The following is a 16,198-nucleotide window of genomic DNA, read 5'->3' on the forward strand; positions in this document are numbered from 1 at the left end:
TTGTGTCGACCTTCAAGTCGAATGTGCACGTGTTCACCCCTCCTCCCTCCGCACCCCGCTCTCTCGTTTCTCTTCTCTCTCGCGTTGAACCGGTCCTGCGTCCAGGTGTCCGTACACAACGTACGTTCTCTTCCCTTGACGCCTAGGGTCGAGCCTGCGCGGGATGCGCTTCGTCCCTTCAGTCTTTCTCATCTCTGGGGCCGTCTCTGTCATTTGCCCGGCTTTTTTCTTCACTTTTTCTTGCCTGTACCCCCATTTCCCCGGCCGTCTCTTCCACGTCTGCGCTGTCTCTCACCTCCTAGCTTGACTCTGAGGTTTTTTCGGACGACTTTGTTGAGGCGAATCTTTCCCTCGTCGAGGTCCTGGTCGGCGAGGACGACGCAGACGGTGTCGTGTCTCATTTTGCCTTTCAGGAGGACGGTGTCTCCGCGGAAAATTTGGAGCTCCTCCATTTTCGCGGGGTTGAGCGCCACGACGCTGTTGTCATCGTTGATGGCTTCTTCGACGATGAGGCGGTTCGGAGACCGTTTCTTCTGCGAATCATCTTTCTTCTCCGCGGGCGCGGGGTGTTGCCTGCGAATGCCGCCCGCCATCGTTCCTTCGGATTCGGTGTGAAGCACGAGAAAAGACAAAGGCGCGCTCCAGCGGGGGGACAATCGCGCGAAAGAACGGCAAAGTGGAAAGAGGAAACTCTTCCAAAAACGCGACTTCTCGACCAGCGAGAGAGAGAGAGACTGCGCCACCCTGGGAGCGCCGGAGCACGCGCGGAGGAAGCAGCGGAAACCCGGCGTTTTTCTCGGGGAGCACTGCGAGGCCGGAGAAGGGAAGAGCCGAGAAAGACTGTGGACCGCAAAGCCGCGTTTTGCGAGACTGGGACTGAAAAAAAAATCCGCAAAGAAGAGCGGTTCAATTCGCGAGAGGCTCGCTGACGAAAGCGAGAGTGCGAGAGCGGGAAGACAGAGGAAAGAGAAAGCCGCGTTCAGTGGCGAGAGAGACTCCGAGAGGTGCTAGAAATTCGTTTGGAGGTCGACAAGACGAACGAAAAGAACGAAACGGAAGTGTCTGACCCTGCAGACACGGAAACGCGGAAAAGTTCTTGTGCGCGCACGCCCGTTTTCTGTCGGTGTCTCGACACCCCAAAAACCCAGACTCATGGAAAAGGCGACTTTAAGAGGACACACACGAGTCGCGAGGCGGCGGCTTTCCGAGGAGGCAAAAAAACCCGGCTGCACATGTGAGGCTCCCTTTACAGATTCGAGGCAGTTTCCTCGGAACACACAAACAACCCCGACGCATTTGCTACAAGAAACCCTCTAGTTCTGCCACAAAAGACGACCAGCTCGGCCACAAGGAAGCTCAGAACAGCAAGAGCGAGAAGCGCAGCGAGGAACAAAGAGCTGAAGGCTAAGGGGGGGGGGGTTAGGTGTTCCCCGTGTGCGTGCGGCGAGGTCCCGAGACACCTCGTTTTCGCTTACAGAATGAGCCCAGATCTCGACCGAAAACAAGTGCTCCGGCGAGAAAGGCTCTGAACAGCCGACCAGAGAGTTGCCGATACACTGCATACACCGCAGCGGTCACTCGCAAAATCTCGCCAGAGACTTCCAGCGCCTGACCGTTCCTCGTGCGCGCGAGGCTCTCTCAACTGTCTTCACTCTGTGTGGCGAGATGTCCTGCGCTGCTCTACTCGCTCGAGGCTGAGGAAACGCGAGGAAAAAAGAGAAACGAGGAAGAAGAGACATGAAAAGGCGTTAGGCACAGAGATGAGAGAGGGAAGGGAAGAGACAAACAGCTGCGAAACAGTGAGAGATACAAGAAGGGAAAGAGGCGCGGGGCAGGGAGAGGGAAGGCAGGCATTATACAGGATTCGAGAGAAGGCAACGGGAAACTCCCAAGATGCTCAAGAAAGACCAACAATCACACGAGTGAGGAGAAAGAACAGGAGAGAAGGGTCGTCTCTACAGAAAAAACAAACGAAAGAAACACAGCCAGAAAGGGAGACCAGGAGAGGGTAATCAGGCAGCTAGTTCACAGGGGATGACACGGAATGCGTAAGAGAACACACAAGGACATAACCATTACCTCCACATTCGGTTCTGTTTCTCTGTGTCCATATACATACGTATTAGTTTATATAAACACAGAAAATGCGCAGGGGCATACAGCTGGGCGTAACTCCTGAGATCATGAGCATCTCTATTTCAGCTGGTAACAACTCGTGGTGTATGGGCACCTTCAGCTGTTGCCCTTCGAGGAAGGTTCACTGCTTCACTGGCATAAGTATACTCTGCTTCTTCGAAGCAAATACGGGGCACAATCTCTCATCAGGGAATGATTTCAAGGGGCGAAGAAACCAGAGGCGCAAGGACGTCCACATCTCTCCTACGCACCGTCTCTTATTCTGATCCTCTCCCTTCCTTCAACTACTCTCGCTTTCTTCCATCTCGTATTCTCCTTCTCTCCCACCCTTCGTTTATTCTCCTTCCTCCCCGTATTCTCCTTCTCTCTCTCCTCCCGTTATCTCTCTCTCGTCTTTCCCCTAATCTCCTTCTCTTCCATACCCTATCCTTCTGCGGTTCATACCCTAATCTCCTGCTCTTCCATGCACTATTCTTCTCTCTCTCTGCCTCCTCTCTCATCCCTCATTCTTCCTTCCCCTAATCTCGTTCGCTCCCTTCCCATATTCTCTCTCTCTCCACTTCTCTTGATCTCTTCTTCTCTCCTCCCTTATTCTGTGCTGTCTTTCTGTTTTCTCGTAATCTCTTTCTCCTTTCTTCCCTGATTCTCCTCCTCTCTTGCTGCCGTGATGCTCTATCACTGTCGTCGCATCCCTCGGGTTCTGGGGGTACGCACTCACACTCCTAATACAAAGACAGAAGGTGACTGTGTGGCATTTGCTTTTGTCCTCTTCTCTTTGTTTTTCGTGGAAAGGGAGCAGAACAAACTCCACATGTCGTCAGAGAGTTTCTCATTCGCTGTCTCTTGTCCCTTTTCAAAAGGTGAGCTACCTCGCGAGAAGACCACCCACGCTATAAGAGACGAGAGTGCAGCAACGAGTGTTTCCGCGCTTTTCTCAAGACCCCAAAGCGAAGACAAACAAACATGAACAGGAGCAAGAGTGGAAGGAGAGAAAGCCGCCGAGAGGGTCCAGACCCCGGACACAAGCAATCCAGGCTGTCGCGTTAGAACTGTTCAACTTCAACTAGAAGGCTTTCATCAGAATTGGAGGAGCCTGGATGTCAAAGAGGGTCTAAAAGGCACTCTGTGTAGTCTGAAACTGCGCTCTTTGGCTCATTTTCTAGTCGTTTTTTGCACTCAAAAGATCCAAGCTTCTGCCACCATCGCGCGCCTCCTGTATGTTGGCTCCGGCTCTGATCAGTGCGAGGAACGAAAAGCCACAAAGGGCGATATTGGTTTTTTTTAGTTGTATCCACCGTTTCCTGCAATCTCCCCTGTGCATGCATGGGCGTTTATGTGAAGATAAATGCGGAAAGAGATATACGAAAACTTATAGATGTGAGCATTGCGCGGAATCCCAGACGGCGGCGAGGATCGCAAGAGCTGCATGAGAAAAGATGAGAAGGCGTGGAAATCGGAGGCGAGAGAACAGCAGCCTAAGCGTGAGAGCTGGACAACGCACCCCGGCCTTGTCGCTTTCCTTTCTCCCGTGTTGGCCGATCTTTAGCCTCGAAATGATCCCCAGTTTTGCCCTCTAACCGTTTTGCAGTTTTCCCTCTTTCCACGCGGGCTTCTCGCCTCGCCGGCTTGGTTTTCTTGCTCCTCGCGTGTGCGTCTCACTGTGTCGCCCAGCAGAAGGTTTCGTCTCTTGCGCCTGGTTTTTGCCGCACAAAAAGCCCGAAAATCCCTTTCGGAACTTTCCATTCTCTGGCACTCGCCGTGTTCTTCGTCGGCATCGCCGTTCTTCCCCTGCGCCCGCACGCTTCTGAGGGTACATCTTGTTCTCCGCGCGAGAAGCGCCGCCGGCGATAGAGAGAACCCGGAGCCTGGCTGCGTCGGCGCTGCAACCTTGGAGAAAAGTTCGCCTTTGCGACACGGCCTCTCTGCAACTGACATTGTTCCTTCGCGGCGAATTACCGAACCTCGTAGTAGAGCCGACGGAGGCTGTTGAAAAAGAGAAAGAAACGAAAGAAGGGGGGGACAGGCTGAACCGGATCTGTTCTCTGTACAAGGCATCGCGTTTTTGTCGACGCAGGCAGCGGCGTGGTCGAGCTGGAGTCTTTTCCTTTCTAAAAAAGCCTTTCGTCTGGCCTCGCGTTTTCTTCTTTCGGCCTCTCGTCGCCTTTCCCGCTCTCAATCCAGACGGTTCTCCTCTCTCGTGTCTTTTGCTCTCTGCGTCTCGCATCTGCCTCCCTCCAGTTTCGCGCTCACCCGACCTCCAGCGTTCACAGTCGCCTTCTTCCCTTTGCTGCGCGGCTGTGCTTTCTCCCTCCTCCACCCTCCAGTCGTTTCGCGTCCCGGCCTCCCAGTCAACCCTCTCTCTCTCTCGCCAGCTTTGTCCGAGTTTTCCTCTTCGCGCTTTCGCCTCAAAATGCATCCGTCCTTCCCCTCGAGCGTGGTGTCGCAGCACACCCCGGCGTATTCTTCGTTTCCCGCGTCAGCGAATGCAGGGTCGGCGGCGTATCCGCCAAGTTCCTTTTCTTCGCCGAACGGCACAGATGCGCCGCACCCTCAGGCCTCCGTCGCGTCGGCCACCCCCTCGACTCTCCCGTCCGGTGTACATACACCTGGAGTCGGCGAGGGGGGCGGAGTTGCAAGTGCGCCGTCGATGGGAACGGGAATGGACGGCGGCGTTGCTCGCATTTACATGAACATGCCGGTCGATGCCAAGCGCTACGTGGGGGAAGGGGACAGAGATGAAGTTTTCCGCCGTCTGAGACGAGACAACCGAACCTGCTTCGACTGCGCCACGCGAAACCCCACCTGGCTTAGCGTCACCTACGGCATCTATCTCTGTCTGACCTGCAGTGGAAAGCACCGCCGTCTGGGGACGCACATCTCCTTTGTCCGGTAAGTGCGAAGAAAGTCCACAGACACTCGCGGAGGGGAAAGCGGCAAAGAAAACGCGACACTAGTGCACCGCGCACGGGTTCACATAAAAATGCGCGAAGGACTTGCTCCAACGGGAGAGGGGAAGTCGCTGTCCGCTATTTGTTTGACGCCCGCAAACTGGCGTTTCGCAAATGGAGGATACACTGAAGATGGCAAGGAGCGAAGGGAGAGAGAGAGAAGAGAGACGAAAGAGATGGACGAGCGAAAAAAAGTAGACTTCGGATACAGATTATGACACTAGGTTCCTGTCCCCTTTCTTCTGCTCCCAGATCCTGCGAGATGGACAAGTTCTATCCGGAGCAACTTCTGAGGATGGAAATGGGTGAGACATTCTTCTCTGCCTCCGGCCGTTCTCGAATGCCAATGCCGGTTCGCGGGACTGCCGTCCTCTTCTCTCTCATCCCTAGGGTGAACATTCAGGGGTGCTCGTACTCTCGCCACATTCTCTTCCGGTCTTCCCTTCGTCTTTCTTTGGAATCGCTTTTTGGTTCTCTGCTTGTCGGTCTCTTCTTCTCGTTCTCTCCTGTTCTCTTGCGTGTGCTGGACCGCATCAGAGATCGAAAAAAAAAACGCCCGTAGCCGGCGGTAGCGGGTTCGCTTGTGGGTGTCTTTTGGCCGGCTGCAAGCTGCAGTCGAACGTGTGCTTCTTTTGTTTGCATTTGCCGGGCCAAAGAAAACGCCGACTTCGTTTTTTCTACTTGGATTTTCCACTCCACCAGTTCGAGGGTTCACGCCGCGACTCCAAAGAAAAAAAGTTCATACAGGGGAGACGAAAACCACTCCGACCGCGCTCGCTGCCATTCAACAGCCTTTATCGTTACGGAAACGAGGTCCATGTTCTGGCGTTTGCTTTCCTTTTACTTCCGTTTTCTTGTCCCATCTGTGCAGGAGGCAACAAGAAGGCACACGAGTTTTTCAGAGAACACGGGTAGGAGCGCCGATGATGACCAATTCTATTCAGCGGAGCTCTCGCTGCGAAAACGGGATTGTTCTGCCGTGCGACTTGTGCAGTCCAGTGCAGGCGCGTGCGCCACAGGTGATAAACGGTGGATGGCAGTGCGTCACAGACCCAGGTTCCAGTCTCCAGAAGCAAACACATTCTGCACTTTCTCCTGTGTGAATCTCTCTCCGCGTGCCGAGATGTATGTGAGGGCAGCTCTGGAGGCTCGCGTTTTTGAAGGCGCATCTGTGCGACTTCGATCGAAAAGCAACCTAAAACGAACACGTAGAGAAACGTGGACAGGCGCGCGCGCACTTGCAAGGCCTGGCGTTTCGACTCTCCGCAGCGACCGCCTCGAAGTGCTGAGAAGAGACACTTTTGTGAGCAGTCTCTGCTGTCTCTCTCTTCTGTTCTTCAGGATGGACGCGTCCAAAGCTGTCGACTACCACGGAAAGCTCGCGGCGAAGTACAAGCAACAACTCGACGTGAGGCGCAGGACTGCTGGCTTTCCTATCGGGCTTTTATCTGGAACCCAGACAGACCGTTTGAGCCACGGAGGGATTTGATGTGTAGCGAAATTTCAACTAAATCCATTGTGCTCTCTTCTTGTCGCTGGCCGGTCTCCATTCGTGCCTACATCCGTCGCCGCGTGTAAAAAGAATCCCTCTTTCTTGCGGCCTGTCAGCCGTGTCGATTTGTCTTTCCCCTTCCTCCGCATCCCCAGGGTTTTTCCCTAGGAGACCCTCTCCGCGTCTTGGAAGCATGTGCAGATTCTTCCTCGATTGCAGCTTTTTTGCCGTTCGATATCCTTTTTTTTCCTTTGCAGCGCGCCGTAGCTCACGAGATGCAGGCGGCAGGCTGGGTGATCGCGTCTTCTGCGCCTGCTGAGGCGCCTGCTGCGGCTGCCGCTGCCCCGCCTCAGACAGCGCCTTCGACGCTCGCCTTCTCCGCGCCTGCGGTCGCCGTCCCCACACAGCCTGTCTCTCTCTCCGGCGCTCCGTCAGACCCCCTGGCTTCTGGAGTCTCTGCCTCTGGGCTCTCGAGCAACGCCGCGTTCGCGCCGGACAACTTCGGAGGCCGAGGCACGGCGGCAGGGGGACGCGCCGCTCCGGGGGCTCTGCGCGCGAGAAAGTTGGATTTCGATTTCGACTTTGAAGCCGAAGCAGCGAACGCGGCTGCCATGGCCGACCAGAAACGCATCGAGGAACAGATGAAGGCAGCTGGAGGATTCGGTAAGAACAAAAAAGCGGAAGAGGAAGGAGACAATTAGAGAAGAGAGAAAAAGGAGAGAGAAGGGAGAAAAAGGGGAGAGAAGAGAGAAAAAGGAGAGGGAAGAGAGAAAAAAAGGAGAGAGAAGAAATTGGTAGGAAGGGAAATGCGCATTCGTGAGTCGTCCACCTGAGAGGGAGGATTCGGATGCCCGAGCCGTGGAACGCGAGGGGGAAAGCAGGCTGAAACCGCGAGGGCCTGGCGGACAGAACAGCGACACTCAGTTGAGATGACCGGAAACGGTTTTGCCCCTCTCAGGCGCGCCCGCGTCGTCCTCAGCGCCGCCTTCTGTCTCGGGGACTGGCCCGGCGGTTTCTGCATTTCCTTCTTCCTACTCGACACCAGTCAGTGCTTCCGGCATTTACAGTCCCGGGCCCGCGGTCAGTCCTGGAGCCCCGACGGGGTAAGTGGCAAAGGCGCCTTTCTTTCCAAGCCGCTCTTCGCTTTCTTGTGGTTTTTGAAAAGACATCTCGCTCTATACAAGTCCCGCCTCGCCCTCTGTCCCGTTTCCCCTTCGACGCCCTGGACGAATCTTCTGGAGTCCCGCCGTAAACACTCTGCTTTCCCTCGTCGTTCTTCTCTCTTGCTCCTTCGGCTCTTTCTCCTGTTCCCTCGTTCCCTCTTCCGTGTTCATTTTTTCCTCCGTGAGGGCCTTGTCAGTTTTTCTCTCGTGTTTCGTCTGACGCTCCGCGCCGGCGGTGAAGCTTCCCGTTCTGTTATCCGTTTTCGCGTTCAGAGGAAACAACAGCCCGGCACCGAGCGCGCCAGCGAACGCGACGCGTTTCAGCAACGCCAAATCGATCTCTTCGGACCAATACTTTGGCACTGCTGGCGGCGCAAGGTGAGCGAGTTCTTGCAGTTCTTCTCGCGGGGATTCTCGAACTCGACAAGTCACGAAAGTAGTCGAGGCGGGACGGGCGCCGCCCCTCTCCACCGCTGTAGAACGTGGCCGAAAGCCTGCCTCGATCTTCGATGGAGACCCAGAAATGTGTGCATGTTCACACACACGCACATGCAGATGAGAGCGTGTGCTGGAATCCACCGGCAGTTTGGACCCTAGGGAGACAAAGCTCCAGGCCGGGGCCTTGTGTCTCCTCTTGGGCCAATCGAAAAACCTACTTTTTGGGTGATTTCTGCGCAGAGCTGCCTCTTCGTACCAAGCATCGATCAACGTGGATCCTTCGAAGCGCAGCATTTCTTCAGATGAGTACTTTGGGATCGATTCAACAAAGAAGCAAAGCAGGGTGAGTCCGCATGCGCCCTCGTTTTCTTTTCAAATTCCTTTCCTCTCTTCACGCTCACGTCTTCAAAGGTGCGAAAGGTTACCACCCTGTGTTCTGAGGCGGCTCGTCGCGCTCAAACTATTTCGCTGTCTCCTTTGGGGGTTTCGGGTGCCTTCTCTCTCCGCTCGGTGCGTTTTGCTTCGCTCGAAATCCGCTGTTTTGGAAAGACCCTGTGTGCTCTCTTTTGAGCGTTTCGTCTTTCCTGGTCTTGACTCTCTCCCGCAGGTTCTGCGAAGTCTCCGTCTCCTATCTCCGTTCGTGTCCGTGTGCGGCTCTCCTCTCTCTGCGTTGGGTCCAAGAGGCCCAGAGGCCCCTTCAGTTCTCACGATCCGTCGTGTCTCGTTGCGCCTCGTGGGGACTTTTGCGCTCTGAAAGGAGACCCTCACCAGCGTTTCCGATTTCACGCGTGTTCTGTCCTTCGCAGCTTGCGGCGTTCGAGGATCAGGCTGTCGTTCACTGTAAGTCCACCGCATCGTTGGTGCATGTTCTTCTCTGTTTCTTGGCGACCGTCGGACACGGCCGTCTCTTTCGTCTCTTCGCGTTTCTCTCGACGTGTCTGTTTCGGCCTCGATCTTTCCTCCCATCCTATAGATTTTGTAAAACGACTACTTTTTTCCTGGAGCCCGTGCTCTTCTCTTCCGCGTCCCACTCTCCTCCCGCGGTCTCTTCGCCCCCAGCTTGTCTTCCAACTCCTCTGATTCTGCATCGATATATATATATATATAATTAGATAGATACATGTGTCTGAATGTGCACATGAATGTATTCCTTTTTGCATATGTATATATATATATATATATATGCATGAATTAGATGGGTGTCATGTTTTGCTGCTGAGAAGTCATTTGTGTGTATGGATTACTGTCGATGTTTTGAACATCGGTTTGTCGTTTCAGTGGACAGCCTGAAGATGACGGCGCAGCAGGGCTGGGCGACGCTTGCTTCTGTCGGAAGCGATGTAAGTCTCGCGGAAACAAAGGGAGAATACCACTCGTTTTCAGTTTTCTCGGCTGTGTCATTCCTAGATTCATTTGTATTATATGTTTCTTTTTCAGGCATAGCTTAGTGCACGCATGTGCGCTGAGCGTCTTTATTTGAGTTCCCGTCCCTGTTCTTTCTTGAAGGGTTCTCCTCCCCCCAAGTGGGTGTATATGCCCCCGTCGGCGTGTGTACTTGTACACAGGGAGATGCCTGTATGCGTAGAAGAAAGTGTACATGTAGTTGGTTTCTTTGTGCACACATACGTACCTGTTCATGTATATCTGAGTTTTTTGTAGATGCGTACAAATGCATATGCATGTGAAACCTTCCTACTGTATTTAAGTTATCTGCGGTAGTTTTGGTGCATGCGTGCGCTCCACAATGTGGCGTTCGCTTGTGTTGCGTGTCTAGGCGGTGAGCCGCGCGAGAGACTGGCTCGCCGGCTCCTAAGACTGAAAGGAAATTGGAAAAAGAGGTAAGTGCAGATGAAGCATTCCCCCTCTCTGCTGCTGGTGTTTCTTCTTTTTGCTCTTTCCTGGTTCGCTTCTTTGGCTTTGGACGCTCTTTTCTGTTTTGTTTCGTGTCTCCCTTCAGGGGGTTTCGGTCATGAAGCAGAGCGGCGTCGAAAATGAGAGTGATCCTCGCGTTTTCTTTTGAAGGGGAGTCGTGCATCACGACACATCCGTCTTTCGCTCAGCGATAACAGAAAGACAACGAGGAGAGAATCCAACACATGGCGCCTCTCTTCCTTTCCCTGTGCGTCTTTGTCGTTTTCACAGTGCACACGTGCCTTCTTTGTCTTTCTTTCGCTGTCGGCTGACGACTTCTCTCCGTTTTTTCCGGTTCGTCTCAAGGAGAGAGGTGGAAAGGCTGGTGGGTGAATGAAGGGGAAGACATGGGCAGCCGTGCAAAGTGACGGCAGCGGGCTTTCTGTTTGGATTAGCCGAGGTGGTAGACGAGGTGACTGACGGGACCTATTTTTTGTCTTTTGGGGCAGCAACGTGGGCGATTTTGAGTAGAGAAAAAGTGCAGTTGCCGCCTTGTTAACAGGGAACGAGAGAGCAAGGAGCTGTCCGGACTTTGCTACAATTCGGAAACAGGCTCCGGTCGTGTCTGCAGTTCACTCTGGGCCTTTCGCGTGCAGCGGAGGCGACAGACAACACGAAGAAAGAGCCGTCTCTTTTGTGGGAAACGGTCGCGAAAAAGGGGAAAGGGATGTGGGTGTTAGTGCTGCTCAGAAGAGCTCGGGTAGGAGGCCGCTTCTTTCCTATATCTCCGTTTTTCTGTTTTTTCTGTGTGTTTCAAGAGAAAGGACACCGAGGGAAAAGACAAGTTGATGCGTGATGTTTCTCCTTAGACCAGATCGAAGAGGGCAGTGTCTCTTTCTGCCTCTAAGTGCCGAAACCCACACTGTGTGCTCTCTGTCTAGAGTTGTTTCAAGAACGCGCATACACAAGTAGGTTCAGTGTTTTTGTGTCGCCCCCCCCCGCCGTTCCGCAAGACACAAGGAAACACCCGTGCAGAGAAAACTGAGAAGGCGGGGAGCCTCCTGGTCTGCTGACCAGTCCAGTGGAAATCCGCCAGGTCTATTCGTCGAAGCTTTCTTTGCCGCACTCCGACTGTTGAACACGCCCTCAGAGGCAGCGGCGCGCGAGCGTGAGGGCTGTTCGGAGAGCTGGGAACTGATGTCGTTGTGCCTATGTATATGCGTATACTGAGGTATGTGTCTGCAAACGTGTATGTACATGTGCATGTGTTACCGTAGCGTGGTGGGGCTGCGCATGTGGATATCTCGCACGGTTTTCCTCTGAATCGCCATTTGAGTGCCGTCGTGTGCCCGTGTGTAGTTTTATTGTGTCGTGGGTTTGAACGCATTCAGTGGATGTACAAGAACAAAAGGGCGTGCTGTCACTGTGTTTCCTCCTTTTTTTTCGTGACTTGTGTGCTGTCTCAGTCGTCATCGTTGTGTCCACTTTTTTAACCGCACAACCGAGAAGCCGATTTCCGGCCCACAAAGAGCACACAAAAAGTCGTTTCTACAGGGTTCTGCCCGCGTCAGGGGCGCGTGTCTTCTTCGACACGCAATGCCAGTAACTGTGTAGCGTGCCAGCATCACCGACGGCCGTCTGGGCTTCGCCTCCAGTTCAGAACGCAAAACGTTTCTCAGCGTTCGATTTCCACCGGCTCTGCGTGCACACAAACACTTAGTCGTTTCGTCGTCGCTGGCAAGCGTCTCATCCGCGGTTGGGAACGCGGAAGTCCGTCGAGCTTTCGATCCTCTTCGTCGCGTGCGCTTGTGGCTTTTTCGAAAAGGTCACTTTGCATTTCGGTTACGGGTTTTAGCGCCAAGCCCTACCCCTCCTCTTACTGGAGCGCGAGTTCCGACAATCCCCCTCGCGTTTAACCTTCAGGCGTAAAAAGCGTTCATCCAGTTACTAAACAGGTGCCAGGCCAACAAGAATCCGATCCGTGTATTCCGTACAGACTTGTGAGTCACGTCTTCACGTCAAGCTCCGCACGAACCACACAGGAGGACTTTCGACTTCCCTCGACCGCGCGCTGGGAGGAGTCGCCCACTTTGTTAGAAGCTCAGCTGAGAGAGAACGTGTGATGCCAGTAGCAGTGTCTGTGTCGGGCCTGCGCGAAATACCGGAGGAATGCAGATTATATCAACACAGCGCATTTGTGACGCCAGAAGGGATGCTGTACAAGCACGTGCGATTTCGGCACCCAGGCAGTCGGTTTCGGAATGGCCATCAACATCACAAAGACGTCTTCCTGTCACCACGAGGAGCAGGCTCCTATCTGGGCTTTGTCATAGGCCGCTCTCGTCTCTGTGGGGCGGAGAAGGCTGCGACCCACAGCCTGCATGCACCGACGAAGTTACCTTCGCGGACTGTTTCTGTGATTGGATGACGCTCGACGCATTTGAATGTGGCTGCTAGGGCAGTGGCCATTGGGACGAAGTTCCTCATACTCGGTAAACGTGTAGTATATGTGACGAGCAGGCTGCAGCTGCGACTAAATGTCCAGCGGAAACGTCATTTCCTGACTACAACGCAAATGTGATGCGGGCGGTTGTCGCAGTCCGCCAGGCCCCTCCACGGTCGCTGGCAGAAATGCGCAGTCTTCGAGGCCTTCACAATGACAGACGCGTCTCGGAGATCTTCCAAGTCCTCATGGTGTGGTTCTTCGGGCAGCTGGAGTGGCCAGCAGGGGATTGAGGGAGAAGAGTGCAAGAGCCTCGCCCCTGGTGTGAGCTGCAGCGATGGTGAGGCAGCGCTGAACACTATCTTTGAGAAGCAAAAGTGGGCATCCGACCCCTCCGTCCGCTTGGATGGCGATGTGCCACTGGGAGGTGCTACCACGTTAACAGCCGAGCAGCTACTCGCGCAGCGGAAAAGCCAAGTATCACTGATGATTGAAAACGAACGGTGAGTCGCTGACTTTTTTGTACGACGGGGATAACGTGAATGATACCCTGCACGGTGTTACGTTTCGCGAACTGAAATGAAGGCCTACACCATCCCGTTTGCGCTCCCTATCGCTACGCACGCAAGACAGCTGTGGACCGGTGACTTGTGTATTGCCCTGCGCAGACTGGGTTCGCAGAATTCGTGTGGATGACGCGGCCTTTTTGGCGCCTTTTTTATCTGGGAAACGCACGTGTCGCAGAATTCTATGCACACTCTAAAAACTACATGCGGTGCTGAGCGGCCGGCGTGCGCGACGGTAGCACAGCTCTCTGTTGTTCTGGATCTCCTGCAGTTATCTGCGACGCCATGCAGAACTGGAAGAAATGTTGGCCCTTTTCATGACGAAGGTTTTGGAGAAGAAACCCGACAACATCCTCAAGTTTGCTGGAGAGTTCTTCACTCAAGATGGGCTCAAACAGCTGGTTGAGGCGCAAGCGGATGAAGAAGACACGTACAGCGGCATCGCTGAAAAGCTGGAGGAAGTCTGAGCTCGGAACCTGTTTTTTAAGGCGTTCTAAGACGCATTCAGTTGAACAGAGATTATTCAAGAACCGAGTAACGGATCCCCCGGTGCTTTCAGAATGATCCTTTATGTGTGTGTGTGTATTCTGTGAGAATGTTTTTGAACTCAACAAGGAACAGTACTTCCCTTCATACTCTGTTGACTTGCCTGTTGATCTGCTCCCTATAGCCAACCGTCAGTCGGTATTGGCGAGACATCCGGCGTTCGAGGGAATCACGAGGAAATTTGTGATCGTTTGCTTTTCCACACTAATCTGTCCCTTCGTAACACCCGTGTTCCGCTTTTAGAGCAACACTTTAGCGGCTCAAACTGCAGGTGCCGTAGAAGGCCCATTCGGACGGCTAGTAACCACGAAACTGATCCGCCTGCGATGATTCGAAGTTACGAATGGGAGAACGAGCATGCACAGGCTACGCTGGGGCGTTCCAGAGCTGGCACCCGCAAACTGCGATACTTACTTTAGGGTTTTCCAAAAGAAAAGCACGGCAAACGCTGCATGGCTGTGTAACGGGCCGAAATCAAACACCATGGGCATTCCAGGAGGCGGTGAAAACCGCCGTTTTCCCAGGACAACTTAACCCGTACCGAATATATACACAGGGACGCTCAGCAAGCTTTATATTCTTTTGCGCAGAATCGCGGGTTTTATTTGCCAAGAGACACGGGAAACAGCGGTGCTGCCAGCATGAACACAGTTGCTGTCCGGTCCCTGCTCTCGAAAACAGCCTCTATAGCGAATGCCCGCTCCGCGAATCGTTTTCAAGTAAAGCGCCCCCGGATTCGAAAGAAACATTAATATGCGGGCCTTGACAGCTGATGAAAAAGGTACACAATCTCTGTCCAACTCGGAACCACAAAGTCCCAAGCAGCGGATTCTCAGACCCGACTTTACGCAGTCTCTCAGACCGGAAGCGCTACACATGCACGGGAGCATTTTCCCGGCAGCGGCCGTAGTCTCCTTTGTCAACGCCAGCGTTCAAAGTTATGCCCATGCGTGTCGGTACACGGTTCCAAATGATCTCAGTGTCATCTTCTAAACCTGACCACGCAACTTTATGTTTAATGAACACCGTTGCTTTTCGAGATTTCTCTAAGGTCGTGCTTCGTTCGTGTCTTCGCGCAAGGCGCAGAATTCCCGTGTTTCATGGGCAACTCTGGAGGGGCTGCCGCCCTACGGCAGCTCTGGGTTTCCTCTAGGCGGTCAGGAAAACCGACGCTATCTCGTGATGCGAGCAGAACTTTGTTGAAACTCCCGTGAATGCAACCGTCCGGAGTTTCCCTGTGGAGACCAAGACTAGGGCAACCGAAAGACTCGCCTGAAAGCTCCACTCGAGAATGGCATTCTGTCTCTCGCCGACGCTCCTCCACTGGCACTATAAGACGTGGCAGCGGAACACTGCTGGCTACCTTCGAACTTGTAAGCAGAACGCAATGGCATCTGGTCTGTGGACGCGTACAAGCTTTAGCCCACTTTGTCGTCCAGCAGTTCCGACGGATTTTTGCACGCATCGCAGCACACGGACAACCCCAGATCTGGCCATTGTGGGGAGCGTGGCCTTGATAGGCGTGTTAACTTTCGTTACGAGGGCGACACACAGTCGAGGACGGGTATGTTACCTGAAAGGAGTACCACTGATCCATCTGCTGTGTATACCTTTCCTCCGGTGTTGCAGTCATGCGCAACAAGCTGCCAAACAATGAGATGATTGGATACGTCATCAACGACAAGCACCCAAAGTCGATCCGAGTTGCCTGTGACAGGTAAAAAATCCGTAGAGTTGTGACGGGTTTTCTAGGCCGCTATCTGCTGCTCAACAACACAAGGCTCGCGGCCACTGCCGTTGCAGCACTGCCTTTCAATTCCGCCTGCGTCTCTCCGGAACTGCCGAAAGAAGACAACGACTTCAGCTCTGTCATTGTTTCTGCGCTGCCCCGGGCCTTTCTGCAGGTTCATGTACGTCATGCGCTACAAGAAGACGTTCCGGTACACTAAGAAAGTCTGGGCGCACGACGAGGAAAACGAAGCGAAACTGGGTGACGTGGTCAGGATACAACCACTCGGTTATCGGATAGGTCCGTGGAAAAACTATCTTCTGGTTCGTGTTCTCCACAAGGAACCTCGAGACTAGCGTTGCAGGAACCACCAGTAAGGTGAGCGGTCGCAAGGGCCGCGTGAGAACGACGGAAACGACGCAAATTTGAAGGAGCATCCTTGTATAGAGCGCCGCTGTGTGAGTCGCGCTTCGCAAAAGGGTTCACGGCCCTACGCCGCGCCTGCATGCTTTTCTAATGTCGAACCTGCGTTGGCGATCCGTGGTAGCGCGAGTGGCGTTGCATTGCTTCAAGTAATTGTTAGTGCCGCTCTATCCGGCCGACACAGATCGGAATCAAAACAACTTCACACTGTACATGCGGGGTCCACGGCCCTGAAGAAGCGCTCTCATGCCCTAGACGGCTCTTCTGATGTAGCCCGTGCTGGAAAGGCGCATCCCAGGCACTAAAAGGATTGCCCGGTCACATGGCAAAGCACATCTCACATCACCATTGAGTTGCGGAGAACTTCAGTGACCCACCACAGAAGAGGACGGCTCAGTGCATGAAATGCCGCGTTGTCTTCGCGGGGACACAAGCACGCCTGGTGCTGACTTTCTGACGCCCG

The 16,198-nt window shown here is 53.8% G+C and overlaps 3 protein-coding genes across 3 annotated transcripts in view; 2 read left to right on the forward strand and 1 right to left on the reverse strand.

Moving 5' to 3' along the window:
* The window catches only part of NCLIV_034470 (hypothetical protein), a gene marked incomplete at both ends in the record, with an annotated part of 1,828 nt that extends 1,235 nt beyond the window's left edge, over window positions 1-593 (reverse strand). The window contains one exon of the mRNA XM_003883648.1: window positions 296-593. Within this exon, the coding sequence (XP_003883697.1) occupies window positions 296-593 (298 nt within the window). The remainder of the gene's footprint in view (window positions 1-295) is intronic.
* Window positions 594-4,546: 3,953 nt separating this feature from the next.
* NCLIV_034480 (hypothetical protein) lies at window positions 4,547-13,504 on the forward strand (the record flags this gene model as incomplete). Its single annotated transcript, XM_003883649.1, has 14 exons — window positions 4,547-5,025; window positions 5,337-5,389; window positions 5,956-5,995; window positions 6,426-6,492; window positions 6,834-7,239; window positions 7,535-7,679; window positions 8,013-8,117; window positions 8,418-8,520; window positions 8,984-9,017; window positions 9,456-9,517; window positions 10,320-10,413; window positions 10,685-10,757; window positions 12,741-12,974; window positions 13,309-13,504. The coding sequence occupies 14 exons, from the start codon at window positions 4,547-4,549 to the stop codon at window positions 13,502-13,504; spliced, it is 2,091 nt and encodes a 696-aa protein (XP_003883698.1).
* A 1,370-nt stretch (window positions 13,505-14,874) lies between these two features.
* On the forward strand, window positions 14,875-15,668 carry NCLIV_034490 (putative 30S Ribosomal protein S17; the record flags this gene model as incomplete). The annotated part of the gene is made up of 3 exons (XM_003883650.1): window positions 14,875-14,956; window positions 15,213-15,300; window positions 15,488-15,668. 3 exons carry the CDS (start codon window positions 14,875-14,877, stop codon window positions 15,666-15,668), a joined length of 351 nt encoding a protein of 116 aa, XP_003883699.1.
* Window positions 15,669-16,198: the final 530 nt, after the last annotated feature.

This window comes from Neospora caninum, chromosome VIII (assembly GCF_000208865.1).
Source record: "Neospora caninum Liverpool complete genome, chromosome VIII".
Lineage (NCBI taxonomy): Eukaryota > Apicomplexa > Conoidasida > Eucoccidiorida > Sarcocystidae > Neospora > Neospora caninum.